The 17,475-nt window shown below is 47.0% G+C and overlaps 1 protein-coding gene across 3 annotated transcripts in view; it reads left to right on the forward strand.

The window, feature by feature from the left end:
• The first annotated feature begins 1,869 nt into the window (after positions 1-1,869).
• Positions 1,870-17,475, forward strand: part of SREBF1 (sterol regulatory element binding transcription factor 1) — a 33,318-nt gene continuing 17,712 nt past the window's right edge. For 2 of the 3 annotated variants that reach the window (XM_066576679.1, XM_066576681.1), the window contains exons 1-12: positions 1,870-2,179; positions 10,563-11,021; positions 11,111-11,400; positions 11,482-11,610; positions 13,107-13,325; positions 13,439-13,553; positions 13,796-13,974; positions 14,108-14,306; positions 14,387-14,568; positions 15,891-16,152; positions 16,246-16,412; positions 16,505-16,673. In XM_066576679.1, coding sequence (XP_066432776.1) covers positions 2,074-2,179; positions 10,563-11,021; positions 11,111-11,400; positions 11,482-11,610; positions 13,107-13,325; positions 13,439-13,553; positions 13,796-13,974; positions 14,108-14,306; positions 14,387-14,568; positions 15,891-16,152; positions 16,246-16,412; positions 16,505-16,673 — 2,476 coding nt within the window. In that variant the 5' untranslated portion in view covers positions 1,870-2,073. Of the gene's footprint in view, positions 2,180-6,137; positions 6,300-10,562; positions 11,022-11,110; positions 11,401-11,481; positions 11,611-13,106; positions 13,326-13,438; positions 13,554-13,795; positions 13,975-14,107; positions 14,307-14,386; positions 14,569-15,890; positions 16,153-16,245; positions 16,413-16,504; positions 16,674-17,475 lie in introns of those variants that run through there. The other variant, XM_066576680.1, reaches the window with a different exon arrangement.

A 17,475-nucleotide genomic window follows, 5' to 3' on the forward strand; every position in this document is an offset into this window, starting at 1 on the left:
GCGGACCCTCCAGCGCTGATGTAAAGGCCGCCTCATTTGGAGTGTGTCAATTACTTGTTAAATATTAACTGAGAATCCCATACAGTGGACGCACAGGCTTGTGTTGGCCTGAAGATACCAGACGCGAATTATTGCTATACTATGGGGTTGTACAATAAGTAGACTCACTCACAGTCTGGGTTCGGATTGGTTGCTGCGGTCCACAACAGCACTTTTTTGCACTGCCCGTTGGTGTTCTTTCTTCAGTCAATGCTCCACGACTCTCAACATCCCTTATTAAATCCTCTCAGTCCCATCTGCAGAACTTCTCCTGTGCTGCACCCCTTCTCTGGAGCTCTCTACCCCAGACCACTAGACTTACTCCTAACATTCCCAGCTGTTCACACAGGAAGATGTACGGCCGCTCAGCGAGTATTTTTAAGTTCGCTGAAAGTGACCAATGAGCTGACAAATGAGCGTTCTCTTGCTCATCAGCTGATAGTCGGTCCTTTTATACAATCATTCTGAAGAATATACAAGCCCGAATTGGCCCGTATAAAAGGAATTTAAAGGCATTGTGCCAAGTTATAAATTTATCACCTATCCACTGGATAGAAAATCACTTTATGATTGGTGGGCGTCCGACTGCTGGGATCCCCACCTATCCCGAGAACGGAGGTCTAGGCGGTTCCTAAGTGAATGGAGCAGTGGGATGAATTTCATTCTTCCATTCACTTCAATGACGGCACCAGATGTTTCCGCATTTGAGTGCTTTGGCAATCCACGGCACTGTCATTGAAGTGAATGGAGCAGTGGCGCTTGTGTAACCTCAGCTGTATTCATTCTGGGACTGACTGGACCCCTGTTCGTGGGTCCCAATGATCAGACCCCACCGAACATAATGTTTTTCCATACCCTGTGGATAGGGGATAACTTTATAACGTGGCACAACCCCTATAAGTCATTTGAACTATAAATCACCTATGAGTGGTGAATACAGTGTAGCATTATCACATTTTGGGATCCCCTCATTTGTTGACGTTTCAACCGTCACATTACACAGACCTGTATAAAGGGTCAAGCATTGATTTGAAGGAATGCTGCCATCCAATAGGTGGCGCTGCAGAGGCATTTTTCCATCTTTCTTATTTGCATATTACCCAGAGAAGCATAGATGGCCTTATAAATCTCCTCACTCACCTTCTTGGTGCTCTCCCTAAGGAGTGATGTTACCCCTCCCGATAAATGTCACTGTAATGGAGAAAATTTACTCGATTCTCTCATTTCAGAACACTCATTGTAATCAGTAGGCAGAGCCATGTCCTCTAAGGCGAGAGTCATTTTTTTGTAGCAGCATTTTAATTCGGCATCTGATGGTCTGGAAATCCTGGGGTGCATAGTATCTCATTTACTGATGCTTCACCGTGCCAACACTGATGATGACGTGTGTTGATGATGACATCAGCACCTTCACCATCATCATCAATGCCAATGTACATGAGGTGGCAAGGACCATTGCCATAGACAATAGAGTGTTATTTCTTTAGTTTGGCATCTGATAAACCAAAAATCTGTCAATGTCTTGAAAATTCTATCTGATCACCAGGATGCTGGATTAAAGGAAATGTATTGTATAATGTGATATGATATAAGATGTAATAATAATCTGCTGTGACGTGTTATAATATCATACGTCTCTGTCCGTCCCTTGCAGTGTGAGGGTTAATAAACCCGCTGAACCTGCAGTGTAAAAACACTGCTAGCAGTGCAATGTGGAGGGGGGAGTACAGGATATTATGGGAGGAAGGAGGCAGGCCCAGGATATGAAGGGAGGGGGCTAGGTGCAGGGGGTGTACTGGGCAGAGCCCGCACATCTAGGAACCTCCTACTGCCTCTGCCAGCTCTAAGCAGCTACAGTTTGCCTGAACTTCCTTGGTGCTTGTTGTAGAGATGGGGGGGCTTTAACATTAGACCCCCTACCTGCAACCTGTCAGTTTCAAAGACTTCTATTGAAATAATGCCCATGCCTGGCACAGGACAGAAATCTTGAAGACCCTTTTTTTAAGAAGAAGACGAGGAATACAAAGTATCACGATGAACAACATTGCATTTGATGAGAGCTCCTTGGACCACCTGGACCCCTCTCTGTCTCTGCACGAGAGCAGCGACATAGACAACGCCTTGCTGAGCGACATAGATGGTAGGTTACCCATGCAGCTTAATAGGTGCCCTGGCTTTCTTAATTGGCAGGTGGCAACCAAGAAGAGTAGGGTGCTGCGGTGGGATTGGACTTTTGTGGGGTCTTCATTGCATTCTTCGGCTATTGATTATTGGGTGCTTGCAAGAATGTAACACATTTTGAGTCACATATTGTAACTTTCCTGTGAGATTATAGGGAAATGACTTAATTTTCCTTCCCATAGATTTTCAGTGCGTTATCGGGCAGCCTTATAAATCTCTATAGACTACTATGGGGTGCAACGGTTGGTCAGATTGCACCAAAGTTGCACTCACTCATTCCAATGGTTGGCAGAATTGTTGCCCAGGTGTAATAGTTACCCGTGTTCTTACATTTTGAGTGTGGGTGATGGGGCAAACATTTTTAAATGACATTGGGCACATGTTAGTAGTACATGGACAATGCTGAGGCTTGTAGTGGTACAATAGCTGTATGGCTATGGTGGCACGCAGAATGTTGAGGGGGTCTGGCGGTTGTAAAGGGTGTATTTCTGGTTCCCCATGTGCGTCTTGTCTATGTGGAATCCTAAAAGCTTCCTAGGGCTGCTGGCTGAGGTTCCTCCCCATATGTGACGTCACGTAGGGTTACTGCCGGTCAATGTTCTAGTGCTGAGCTGTGTGTTAACAATACCGTGTTCTCTGCTGCTGGCCCTCAACGCAGCGGGGGTAATAGTCCTGCTTATAAAATGATCAATTATTAAGATTTCTACGTTTCAAGGAGAACAGCCGCCAGCCATTTCTGCACCCTATGTAACCTTATTTGCCTCGGGTCCAATTTAAAGCTTATTTTATCGCCCAGGCATCTAGAGATTTTCCGCCATCGCAGTAGCTCATGTTCCAGTCCACCAACAAATGGCGCTTGATCCGGTGTCCGTCACTCCTAAGGTTCACCAGTAGGGCAAAAGCATAAATATATGTGTAGGACGAATGCATGTGAATGGCGGTGGGGGGAGGCAGATGGACTTCCACCATGATAGCCGCCTGAATAAATTTGCAGAAGGCGCAAATATATGTTTTGCGCAGTCATAGCCTGTTCTTGGTTGCCCGGCGACACTATTGGTTTAGACTCTTTGATGCCAAGTCTTTGTATAGGAATGAGCCATTTTGTGGGAAAGGCTCCAGTCGGGACTGACCTGAGCCATATAACGTTCTCAAGTCGTAATTAGTTCGGGTTTTTAGCTGGGTTAACGACATAACAAACATTTGATTGGGGGTCAGTCACACATTTATCACGTGTCCTGTTGTAGGGGCTCCACTCCCTTTCCATCAATTGTACGGTGGTTACTTTAAGGCGGTGTAAAAAAAAGTCAGATGACGATCGGCACGTGTAGACAGGCCGTTGTTTAGCTGCCCGTTTACTGTCAATGGAGGCGGGCGGCCGGAAGAGATCTCTGACCCGCTCTGCCTCCATCCACTGAACGATCATCGCTCCTGTGTAAGAGCACTAGAGCAGTGATTGTCGGGACGACTGTCGGGAGATTAAGGGACTGACAGCCGGCTATTGTATAAGGCCTCTTAGTTATCTGCTTCTGCGGACGCTGGGGGACAACCAATATGGCTGCCGTATCAGCTCCAACGTATGATGCCAACCATGTGATCTGTACGACTGATCAGTCTGATGCAGCTCTTTTATGTCCTGATTGAGTACATTTGTGCTGATGCGGGAGACTTTGGGCCGCACAAAGCCCCCTGTTTATCTCAGGTACACATCACAAAGGCTTTGCCGAGCCAGGTCCCCTGTCCTTGGCTAGAACAATCCAGAGGGGGCTTCGCCCGGCTGTCAAGTCTGTAAACATGGCTTTAGTAAATAGTCCCCGGCCCCGAGTTGAAAAATAACATACACTGCTTCCAAATTGGTTGCCCCAAGGCATAATGGTATGGATGCCCCTCCATCCACCAACTTGTCACTCCCAGGTGTCAATGCAACATTTATACCAGGGCCTCCCAGATCAAATGACGACAGTCTTTATGTGAAGAGGAGCCATTGGGCTCTAACATCGATGTCTGTGGGGCAAATCCACAGAAAGGACAAAAGAGTCCAAAAAATCCAACATGGCTGATCCCGTCTTGCTCTTTGAATGTTTTTTAGTGGAATCTGCTTAACCCCATAGTGTGAGTCTGCCAATATGGCCACCATGAGAGCAATAATGAAAGTTAAGTATGCAGCGTTATATCATCTACTCTTATTTTACTATACAGTTCACCATGGTGCAGATTCTACTAGATGATGTAATCATTCGGAAGGAATATCGGCCCCTGCGGACAGGAAGCTTCTTGTAGTTGTCACAAATTAGATGGAGGTGCTGACATGTTATGATCAGCTGACAGGAAGGGGTCATCGATTCATGCTGCTTGTGCAGAATTCTGACCTCCCATCAGCACGGGGCAACAGAAATCTGGATCCATCTGACCAGGAGATGTTTTTTCGCTGCTCAGTGATACAAGTTTTGTGCTCTTTTGCCCCCCGGAGTCTCACCTCTCTGTTTCTCTTAGACACAATGGTGCTGGAACTGGTCGTCTGCTGTAATAGCCATGTGCGCTAAGGAGAAGCGAGTTGTGCATTCGAACATGTTAGTTGGACACCAGTGTTGTATTTGGCTGCTCCTGACTGTGCAGCGCCTGTTGGTTAGAATGATTCTTGACATCCTCCTCTGACCCCTTTTGGCGATGAGTTGTTTCCATTCAGAGGATCCCATTCCACTTAATATTTATCCTCAATCACACCATTCTCACTATACTCTCCACATCGTTATATGAGAAAACCCCATAAGGTTGGCAGTGAAATCCCGGCCCGTCTAGTACTGATGACCCGGCCTCGTTGGAAGTTGCTCTGATTGCTGGATTTTCCATTGTAGGGTGGATTACTCACACTAAAACTGATCCACGGAAAACTTATTACATGATTTCATGATGCCATTTGGGGTCACAGGGATAATTTACATACAGGGAAGCGCCAATCGTGAGATTTCATGGTTCTATCCATTTCAGGAACAGCTAGATGACAACCAAATCTGACTCCCCAGCTCTTGCCTCACAGCCCATCTTCAAAATTGGTGCACAGTACTGTCAAAATAAATATTGCATCTAAAAACAGTGGAAAGCAAATATCAGGGTAATGACTCCTTCCCAGGGGTCAGACTAGTATAGCGGTAGACGCTGACCCCTGCTACTCTAAATATTGCATAAACTATATACAGAGAGGCCAGAGCCGATGTTGTCATTTAAAGGGACATGTCACATTTAGTAGGGAGTCATCCGCTAGTAATGGACGCTGCTGGCAGGTGGTGGCATTGCTCTTCTGCACCCATAGAGTGATGTCACTCAACGGGAGGGCTGGTGGAGCAAACGTGATATTTGCAGTATATGTGATATACAACGAGGGTGGTGCATGACACAAATGGGCGCCCAAAGGAGGCGAACTCTTACGTACTTGTGCCTTGCTGTCGTATACATCAAGGGTAAAGTTGGAGTAAAAGAACATTCTAGGCTAAGTTACATTTTTTTAATTTTTCAGAATTAACCTTTAAATAGGGATTGGACTAAATTGCAAACTACCTGCAGCTCCGCTACAGATCGTAATAGGTCTAAATCCTTCAGGAATGTGCTATAAGTGCAGGAGACAATGGCGGAATGTCGTGGCCTTGCACAATGCTTGTGTGTAGGTGACTTGTAGTAATGGGAATGTCCTATAATAACCCTGTGTATCGGTGAACGCTAGTAACCTTCAGAGACAAGGCTGTTCCTCCTTAGTCTATGGCCAGGCTGGGCTGCTTCTTATATCTTTCCCTGATTGGCCCTTCGCAGTCACCTCATCTCACAGCTCTGATTCATTCTACTTTCCCCATAACTCCATCCACAGGAGGTGGAGCTGCTGCACAAGCAGGAGGAGGAAGAGGAGGGTGTGGGAAAATAGAAAAAGCAAGAGATGCATGTAGGGGACTCAAATCTTAAGAGCTAGCAGAACTGCAGCAGCATTTAGGGAAGCATCTCTTTTAGGTGTCTGGAAAGGGGAGGCTCAGGGAATTCGGGGAGCCCGGCTGTTCTCCCCTTGTCCAGCGTGCCCATGGAGTGCACTTATGAAGGTACAGAATCCTCTTCAGAGTGTTTGTAGCTTTTAGCACCCATACCTTGGTTTGCTTGGCAGTTAAAAGGTTTAAAAAAAAAAAAAGGGAAAAAAAAATGGAAAAAAACGTGAAAAATGTTTTTTTTGCCATGCCATTATTTTTATTAAAAAAACATAATTTCACTTCTTATTACTTGTACATATATGTGTGAATTTGGTGCTCTGCATGCAGCCTCAAGATCGACCCTACGCCCTTTAGTACCACGTTGTTATACCTTATTATGGGATATACTTTATGCTTATTATGGATCATTTATGCAGCTTTTTGTTACAGTGTTGTTGGCAGTTTATAAGTTTGAGTGCTCGTACTATAAGCACGGGTGCAAATATTATATCTGTAATTGTCGTACCTATTAAAGGGCCACTCCAATCAATATTTTTTGTTTTTTCGTCATATAGCAATCCCTCTGGTATATATAAGTGGGCTTGTATTACCTTCATTAGTTATTCCTTCTGACTAAGACTCTCGTCCTCTTTTTCCTTGGATGATCATGTGATCTCAATTCTGACCAGCTCAGATTTACTTGTGGTTATGGATTCATTTTCTAGTCAAATTTTCGGTCTGCGTGATGCTGTTTGTATGCACCTACCACAAAAACAGCTTAGAATGAGGATACGGACACTCCTGTCACACAGGTGTAATACAGGAGATCACAGCTCATCTTCCTGTCTGTATACTTATGGCCCATAGCTTATTTAGGTGAATACAGAATGTAATGATAGTTAAACTGACCCCTCAGCAGGCAGAAATGGTGTAGCTTCTAGCTAATGCTGTGCTGATGCATCATGGAATTGATATGAAAGTAGCATTAAGATGGTGCCTGATACGTTTCAAACAGGAGGCTGTACTGCATGGAAATGGCTACAGTATACAGAGGGGAACAGACAATCGGGTGAGGGGAGCAGTGATGGAAAAATGTGTTTTTGCCAGACTGGCCCTTTAATTGCGAACTGGATATAGCAGTATAGCTGTCGCACCCGTGGCTTGAAGCTTCAGGAGTGGTCAGAGATCTCCCTGCCATATACAAGGAGATACCTGTATTATAATTGTTAGATGAGGGGACTCGTTACAGGTTTTGCATTGAGGCCTCACCTTCTGCTTTTGCCTGTATACAAGAGATCACATTGATCCTACAAAAGATGGATGCTTTGTTGTAATCGCTTAATAAGAAATAAATGGTTTATCTCCTCTTATAATGATGATAATCTTTATTTGTATAGCGCCAACATATTCCGCAGCGCTTACATAGACAGGGGGATACAGAAAGACAGAAGTACAAACAATACAGAACCACGGTTACATAGTAATCAATTGATGGAGACAATAGGGGTGCGGGTCCGGCTCTAACGAGCTTACAGACTACAAGTAATGGGGTCATACAGAAGGTAAAGGGAATGGAGATGTGCACGGTATGGTGGGGTGGAGATGTGCACGGTATGGTGGGGTGGAGATGTGCACAGTATGGCGGGGTGGAGATGTGCACGGTATGGGGGGCTGGGGATGGGCACGGTATGGTGGGGTGGAGATGGGCACGGTATGGTGGGGTGGAGATGGGCACGGTATGGCGGGGTGGAGATGTGCACGGTATGGCGGGGTGGAGATGTGCACGGTATGGCGGGGTGGAGATGGGCACGGTATGGTGGGGTGGAGATGGGCACGGTATGGTGGGGTGGAGATGGGCACGGTATGGTGGAGTGGAGATGGGCACGGTATGGTGGGGTGGAGATGTGCACGGTATGGTGGGGTGGAGATGTGCACAGTATGGCGGGGTGGAGATGTGCACGGTATGGGGGGCTGGGGATGGGCACGGTATGGTGGGGTGGAGATGGGCACGGTATGGTGGGGTGGAGATGTGCACGGTATGGCGGGGTGGAGATGTGCACGGTATGGGGGGCTGGGGATGGGCACGGTATGGCGGGGTGGAGATGGGCACGGTATGGCGGGGTGGAGATGTGCACGGTATGGCGGGGTGGAGATGTGCACGGTATGGGGGGCTGGGGATGTGCACTGTATGGCGAGGTGGAGAGTGAGGGATGCTATACACATAGACAACGGTCAGACATTTAGCCGTGTGACGGCAGAATCGTTATGACTGCAGGAGCGGTTTATGATGGCTAGCAGGGATTGCAGTCAGTAGGTCAGGGACCTTAGTCCCTTTCTTGTCAATAGTACCCTAATTAGACTTTTCAGGTATTTTTCCATTGCAACCAATCAGATAGCTCTTCTTTTGAAAGTGCTGGTTTGAAAATGAAAGCTGTGATCTGATTGGTTGCTATGGGCAACTGCTCTGGTTGCCTGGACTAGATTTTGATCTAAGGCCGCAGTCTACTGTTATAGTAATATTATGTGTGTAGAGATAACTGTTTTTATTTGGGCAGCTAATAGTCCCAATGCCTGATTAGTAGGGAATGGACCAGTAGTGAGGTACTGGACTTTTAGGTTTTCAGAGCCAAGGTAAACCTAGCAATGGGGCGCGGTGGCAGCAAGGTCATGATGGCACAAGTGGCAGCAAGCATCTAAGAAGAATACATTCATGTCGTAGGTTTCTACCAGTATTTAAGAATTCCTGATAATCCGGAGAACATCACATTCAAATAAATACTGACAATGATAGTGGAACAAGGCTTTAATTAAGGGAATTGCATCATCCTGTGCAAATCAGTAGGGGACCAGCTTTGAGCAGGGGGTCGGACCTGATGACCCTGGAGGTCCCTTCCAACTCTACCATTCTATTATGATTCCTTGTTTCTCCTGAGGAGAGACATTAGGATGTCCAGGAAAAGTAGTGCCAGAAGTGTCTGCAATCTGCTTATCTCCTTCTTATCTATGGAAGCCAAGTAAACTACCATCTTTATACACTTCACGATCACTGCATAAGGAGCACCTACTCAATAACGGGTTGGTCCACCTTTTGGGGTGAGCGCAGCTTTCAGACATTGGGGAACAGATTCCACAAGGTGGCAAACATCCTCAATGCTCAAGTTGACCCATGCCCATTGCAGCAGCTCCATCACTTGGGGCACATTTTAAGATAAGTAGGAGCAGATCTCAAAGCCCTTTGCAGCTTATCCCAAACATAATCAATGGGGTTACAGTCCGGTGAGTTTGGGACCAAGGAAGTGTGGAGAATTCATTGTCATGTTCCTCCCACCACCCGCTAGTGATCCGAGCTCGATGACCTGAAGCTGTTCTGATGAAAGATGGCACTGTGATGGGCGAAAACTTCCTGAAGGTATGGATGCAGATGGTCAACTAACAGGTACTTGTAGCGTTCACCATTCAAAGACTGTAGCATGATGACCAGCAGCCTTAGGCCATGCCAGGAAAATGCTCCCTCAGGCCATGACACCATTGCCACCACTGGCATTTGCAACTCCCAACGGTGCATCCATGGGATACAGCTTCATGCTGTTTACACCAGATTCAGACCTGGCCATCCGTATAGTTCAGCAGTAAATGAGATTTCTCTTTCTAGTTGACGTTCTACCATGTGTCCAATGTCCATTGACGTCTTTCCTTGGTCCATGCGAAGCACTGTTGGCGATGACACAGGGTTGAAAGGGGCACCTTTGTCAGTTTTTGTCTATTAAAGCCCAGTCGACACAAGGTGCACTGCATAGTCATTGTGTAAATTTTTTTTAACTTTCCCGCTGTTGTACTGCTGGGTCAGTTGGTCCACTGTGGCACGTAGTTGCTGAAATACCAGACATGCCACTCAACACTCACCTCGAGGATCTACCACATGTGGTCTGCCGCTGTCCATGGTTCATCCAGTCTTGGTACACTCCTGATACACTGGTTCGGGAACAGCCAACAAGTGCGACTGTTTCAGAAATACTGGCGCCACACCTCCGGGCACCAACTATCTGCCCACGGGCAAAGTCCCTCAAGTCGCCATGTTTACCCATGACTGCCAAATGTTACCTTCTGCTGCACAGAGGAGAGGTCAGCACATTATCTGAGTAGATTGTGACACTGCCATCATTAGGACCGCGTCACTGATCACAAGAAGTCAGCTGTCCCCAATGTAGTGATCATTCAGTATAGTAGAACTGAGCGCGTTGATCGTATCAGTACCCAGCAACAGTTGGTTCCATTTGGTCACATGGACATAATAGTCTCCATATTCCACAAAACTGCCACCTCCATTGCAGCAAGAATCCTATGAAGTGAAGGTTATAGATCTAGATTAACCTTTGCATTTCTTCTTTCTCTCTCCAGATATGCTTCAGCTCATTCACAACCAAGACAATGACTTCCCTGGGTTTTTTGATGGCTCCTTCGGACCGGTTAGTACCACCACGCAGGATGTTGTCCCTAATGTGGACCTTGCTGGAGGCGCAGCGCTCAGCTCATTGGAGGGATTGCTGGCTGCACCTACAAACTCAACCCCCATGAAGATGTTCAACCATTCCACGACCAGTTTCCAAAGCCCACCTACTGTGGCCCAATCACAGGACAATCTCGCCCAGCAGCTGAAACTTGGGGCACGGAGCCTGTTGAAGGATGAGCCCATGCAGACCTGCCCCTCTACACAGCACTCTCAGAGCAAACTACAACCGGTATCGGTGCAGCAACAGATGCCAAGTATGACTTTTGGGAAGAACTTGGTGACACCCATGCAACCTCATTATAACACTCAGCCTGTGACCGGATATGCAGAGCAGGTCTCTTATACAGGTAATCCCAGGGTGATGGATACACTTGTAGGTAAAATGCATCATCAATGTGACTTTCTCTATAACTTCAGTAAACTCCTTATTTTGCAGTAGCACAAAGTCTTCCGTCTCAGCAGTCTACTCCAAGTCAGCCTTTGCCGAACATCTCAGGCCCGCCACTGCAGAGTATTGCAAGTCAACCCTTGCAAAGTGTTGTAAGCCAGCCGCTTCAAAATATAGTGACCCAGGCCCCAGTCCTGCAGACTACGGCTGGCCAAATGCTGCAGGTGCACTCTACACCCCAAATCCAGCAACCCATGACTATCAATACCCAGAGCCTCTCTCCCCAATTCTTGACCACCAGTACAGCTGCCATAGCCTCACAAATCCAGCAGGTCCCGGTGAGTGAGCCGTCCTGACATCTGTCCGCCCTTTGGCTGATGGTCTGTGGATATTATTACCGAGTTGCCCTCTCTTGACAGGTTCTGCTCCAGCCTCATTTCATCAAAGCTGAGTCTCTGCTACTTACTGCCGTGAAGACCGACACAACAGGAATGACTGGAGTCAAAACCACTCCGACCACCACCACCATACAGACCACTCCGCTGCAGGTGAGTGGCACCAAAGTAAGGCCTCATGTCCACGGCCGTACTGGTAACATTCTGCAGGTCTCACTGATGTTTGTAATAGCGGGTCTGCCACTCCAATTCATACGCAACCCCGCTCTGAAGCAGAGGGGGAATTGAAAAAAAATATTATTACGCTATGTATTCTACTAGCCTTACCCAAGTGCCTCTTTCCATGCCTGCAGCGGGCACCCAAAAATTCATCCCAAGTAAACTAGATATGGAGGAGGGGGATGCAACTGCAGGTATGGAAACACTTTTGCAAACGGAGTGGGGTACACCAGGCAAAACAGAATTTTAACGTTTTAGAGGGGTTTTCCCAATAAAGATATTTATTGCCTATCCACAGGAAATACATAAATGTCAGAACGCTGGGAGCCCAGGTGCTCCTGTGAAAGGCGCAGCTCTGCACATGCTTGACTGACACTATTCACTTCTCAAGAACAGAGGGACATTGCTAAGTGCATTGATTGCTGCCTGTCCATAGAAGTGAATGGAATAGCTGTCGAACGTGTGCACCGCTGCTACATTAACACAGGGCATTCAGATGCACCGGTCTTGGGATAGCTGGGGATACCAGCGGTCAGACATTTATCCAATGTCCTGTGGATAAGGGGGAAATACATTTAGTGGAAAAACCCCTGTAGGGTACGTTCACACGTTGCGGAATTTCCGCAGTGTATCCACAGCAAAACCGTAGGCTAGAGTTACAATACACTTACAGTAGAGAATCCGTATCAGTTTTTTACTTTACATGTGGAAAGATTCAGGTGCCGGCGGGGGAGAGCGGGGGGAGAGAGTGAGAGAGAGATCTTCCCCGCTGGCACACAAATCTTTTGAGACGAGCGGGCAGGTACGCGCATAAGGCACTACTCGCTCGAGTAGTTTGCCTTAGCGAGTACGCTTGCTCATCTCTAAAACCTAATTCTTGGGGTGCCTGCCCAGCTTACAGAATCCCAAATCTCTGCTCCATAGGCCGCTTTCAGATGAGCATAGTTTATCTCCAGATTTGGTCCGTGCTTAGCTGTATTTTTCATGCCCGTTTTTTGCGTATTTGCCTCCATATTGCTATAATTTTCTATTGGGCATTGATCAGTATTTGCCCACGAGAAAGTAAAATATACAGAGGCAAATACTGATGACATGTGGTTGTAACGTCATTTGAAACCCGTCCATAATATGCATCCATATTACAGACCTGTTACAGTACGCTTGTCTGAAACTGACCTAAATTAAAGTAAGTCTGATGGGCCGTGGGAGACATCTCCTTTTCATGCAAAACTTCTAAAGTGGCAAGAAAAGGTAAAAGTTGCACATTTTGGGGCAAATATGACATGAATCAAAAAGTTTAAGTGATGAATCTGCAGTTTAAGTGATGTAGAAAGGCGCCACCTAGTGGAGACCCGGCCTGCAGTGATAGGTATAAGTAACTATCGTAGTATCACTGCTACTTTCATGAACGGTTTTGTTTCTGGTTTTAGACCCTGGTGAGCAGTGGGACCATCTTAACCACCGTCCCGGTGATGATGGATACCGACAAGCTGCCAATTAACCGTTTAAACGCCAACGGCAAGATGGCTATGCTGAACTGTAAGGGGGAGAAACGTACCGCACACAATGCCATAGAAAAGCGCTACAGATCGTCTATCAATGACAAGATCATTGAACTCAAAGACCTCATGGTTGGAACGGAGGCCAAGGTACGTGACATTGTACATACAGAAGTGACAGCAGACATTGCAAACGATGTAGATCTCGGTAAATGGTGATTATCGGAGGATGTCGATCTCAGTTCTGCCTTCTGTGTTTCTAGCTGAATAAATCCGCCATATTGAAGAAGGCCATTGACTACATTCGCTATCTGCAGCAAAGCAATGTGAAGCTGAAACAGGAGAACATGATGCTGAAAATGGCGGCTCAGAAAAACAGTGAGAAAAACTTTGTCCCATGCATTGGGGAGGGGGTACTTATCATATATGAGTTTATGGCAGTCCATATTTGGCTGATTCCGAATACACCGGTCGCTCATACAGCGCCTAAGCAGCCATTTATTGAACTGTGGAGTGGCATATGATTGCTTGCATCACGTCACGCCACCAAGTGCCCACCCTCTCAGCAGTACTAGGTTGGCACCTTCTTTTTTAGTAATACTTTGCTTATTCCATTGCAGATACCCTAAAAGATCTTGTTGCTGGCACTACGGTCAATATGGACGGCATGAAAGCGGAAATGATGGACGTCCTAACTCCACCTCCATCAGACGTTGGTTCCCCATCTCATACCGGCAGTCCCCTGTCTCAGTGTAACAGTGACTCGGAACCGGACAGCCCCTTCAGTGATGAGTCCAAGGTAACCGTAATGAAGGGTGATGGAGGGGCCGGTGTTGGGTAATCTGTTAGTAGCACATATGGGACTTGGGTATACTTATATAGGGTGTAACTGACATTGCCCAACAGAGAGCTCACTAGTCCTCTATACACAGGTACAAGTCAAGCAGGAGACCCCCTCTCCTCCCAGTTCCGGAATGCTGGACCGCTCCCGTATGGCGCTCTGTGTTTTTGTCTTCCTTTGTCTCTCCTTCAATCCCTTGTCCTTCTTGATGGGAGGATCTACAAGTCACGAGGCCTCTGGAAGTTCCACTTATCATGGTAGTGGAAGAAGTATGCTGGAAGTGGGCTCAGGTAAATTCTATACGTCCTGGAGGGTTTGAGGTACGGCATGATGGTAGAACACTCTATATGAGACCCTTCGCTTCTTGCAGAGACGTCTTCATGGTTGAGTTGGTTCAGTCCGTCTACTCTTCTCTGGCCCATAAACCTCATCATTGTCTTGGCTGTGTTCATCCGACTCTTCATCTATGGGGAACCCGTCACCCGCCTGCACTCTGAATCCTCTGTCATGTTCTGGTGTCATCGGAAACAAGCTGATGTCGATTTGTCTCGGGTAAGATGAACCTGGACTAAGGGCTGACATCATGGGGAAGCTTGCAATGAAAGGGAACCTGTCACCAGGTCTGAGCACCATGAGCTAAGTTCTAGTGCTCATACAGCAGGTTCCCTGGAGTCCGGGGAGGTATTTCTTGTTCTTATCCAGCACTGTCACTCCCGAAAGTCATCGTGGACCGTGCAGCCGGACTGCTGGATGTGCGCATGCACTCCCATAGCAATCAGTGGGAGTTTGAAACTTTCTGATACACTTGGTTTCAAATCCTTACCTGCTTTCTGTCAGTGAATAGAAACATTCTTCAGAGACTGACAGCCAATCCTGGTCATGTTCTACTTACAGAGCTGAGTGACTCTTTAGGGTATCTTCACACGTAGCGTAAATGACGTGTGGAATTTCATCCACGTGCATCTATGTGGCATCCACATCAGAAGTGGCATGTTGATTGTTTGTTCTGGATTTCACCATTTACAATGCAAAACATGAAGTCTGTAGCAAAATCTGTGCCCATTGGTGTAGGTTTTGCAGCATGTCAATTGCTTGATGTGGATTTCACACTTTGCAAAGGGTGAAATTTGCTACAAAACTTGCACTATTTGGTGAGGATTTTGCTATTGTGGATTTTCTGTTGCAAACCCGTCTGAACATATCCTAAGGGCTTATTCAGACGGGTGTATAATGGATCCACGTGCTGTTCATGTATTTCTCAATGCCCTTTTCTCGTCATTTCTCATGGATGAGAATAGCGCATGCAGGCAGGTGTCTGTGCATCGTCCAATGCATGTTGCATGTTTCCATAAGAAATCCCCACATTTTGCAGCAGATTTGCTGTAGATTTTTTTCTTTAAGCTGTGGAAGATCCGCAGCAAATCCGCTATGTGCGAGTGCACCCTAAAGAGCTCCCTGCTGTAATAGGTTTCCATCCTCAGGATGCTCCCATTCACTGGCAGCAAAGAGAGATCTTGCAACGTAATGAAGAACGGAAAGGCAAAATATTAGAAAATTGCAGAAGTTTGATTATACAGTTCTTTATCAAGATGTCTTTGTAAGTCACAGGTTTAGGTTAGGGCTTCACAGTGATGGGGCCTTGCTATGATCCACATGGCAATGGTTACACGATCACAGCAGAGAGGGTGGTGTGACTCAAAGGAACCTCATTGGGATTTTTTTTCTTCCTCTGGATCAACATTGGGGGGATAATGGGCTGAATTGGTCTTTTTTTCGGCTTTGCATACTGACACTGATTAAAGGGCTGCCGCCATGTCCTATCAAGAAAGGTCACATAGACTCCAAGGATAACATCTTGTCTCTCCTTCCTCTAGGGTGACTTTGCTCAGGCTTCACTTCATCTCTGGAAAGCCCTAAAAGCTCTAGGGAGACCCCTTCCCACCTCCAACTTCGATCTTTGCTGCAGCCTTACATGGAGCATCATCCGCTATGTATTACAGCGACTGTGGGTGGGCCGCTGGCTGGCTGGACGGGCTGGGGGCTTCCGTAGAGATCACCAGCTAAAAGATGATGTGCGCAAGAGCTGCAGGGAGGCTGCCTTGGTTTACCATCGCTTGCACCAGCTGCATATGACAGGTATATGGGGGGTCTGCATGTAGCGGGGAGCAGAGCTGTAAGTGAAGCTCCAGTGTTGGAGGACATGTTGATTCGTCCTGTGTATTTCATCAGGGAAGCATGCAGGAGGTCATCTGTCAGCTATCAATATGGGGCTGAGTGCCGTCAATCTAGCAGACTGTGCGGGGAACACCCTCTCAGTCGCGACACTGGCAGAGATCCACGTGGGGGCTGCACTGCGAGTTAAAGCGAGTCTGCACCGACGCTTCCATTTCTTGGCGGTAAGAGAAGCAAAGTTGCCCACCATATATGGGCCCATATACATTGCTGTCACCTCTGGCTTACCGGGACTAAACATGTCTCCTCTCCACAGCGCTTTTTCCTCTGCAGTGCCCGCCAGGTGTGCTTGGCACAGAGCGTCAGCATCCCTCCTGCTATGCAGTGGCTGTGCCATCCTCTAGGACATCGGTTCTTTGTAGATGGTGACTGGACTGTGAGGAGCTCTCCGCGAGACACAATATACAGTACAGCGGGCAGTACAGGTACTTGCATATATACACTATATACCATTGTCTTGCTTAGCTACAATCCCATTGTGCATCACATACAGGGTGTAGTCAAGAAGCCGGATCCAGCGCTAGATCTCCATACTGGCGTCCCATATTGAAATAACAATGGCGTACTTGAATAGGAAGGCATGGATGCCCTGCATAATTCTATGGCGCACGGGCCCTTGAAGGCCCCAGAACATGGATTACAATTTTGTGTTGTGGCCCCTGTAAGAGACTAAAACCCAATTGCAAAGTTGGAGAGTAACATGTGAGAAGCAGAAATCCGCTGTCCGTGTCTCTCGAATTCCGGTGGGACCGCTGTTAGGACTGAAGTAAGGAAAGCGTACTGGAAGTGGCTTCCTTCTGCTATGATGGGGGCAAATCATCCAAGAAGTCATCCGCCGTCGGCTGTAGGAGATCCAGGCTTTGAGAGTTCCTGGAATGAACACAGGATCAACCAGGCGATTTTGCCAAATTCCAACCCAGATGTTCATGCTGAAATCTGCATTGTCCTCTGATTGGCTCATGCTCTTACTAGTAATTAACATCTGCACTGAATCAGCGCTTCGCCATTTGCCAACATGGTTCCGCAATGATAGCGTCAGCCCTGGACCGCACTGAGGAACGGCTCCATACATGTATCTTAGAAGGAGGACTTCCAGTACGCTTTCCTTACTTCAGTCATAGCAGCGGTCCCACGGGGCTAAGCGGATTTCGGCTTCTCACACGCTACTCTTCAACTTTGAAATTGGGTTTTACTCTCTATCTCTTACAGATACCACAATGCAAAATT

The sequence above is a fragment of the Eleutherodactylus coqui genome, chromosome 8, assembly GCF_035609145.1.
Source record: "Eleutherodactylus coqui strain aEleCoq1 chromosome 8, aEleCoq1.hap1, whole genome shotgun sequence".
In the NCBI taxonomy this organism is placed as follows: domain Eukaryota; kingdom Metazoa; phylum Chordata; class Amphibia; order Anura; family Eleutherodactylidae; genus Eleutherodactylus; species Eleutherodactylus coqui.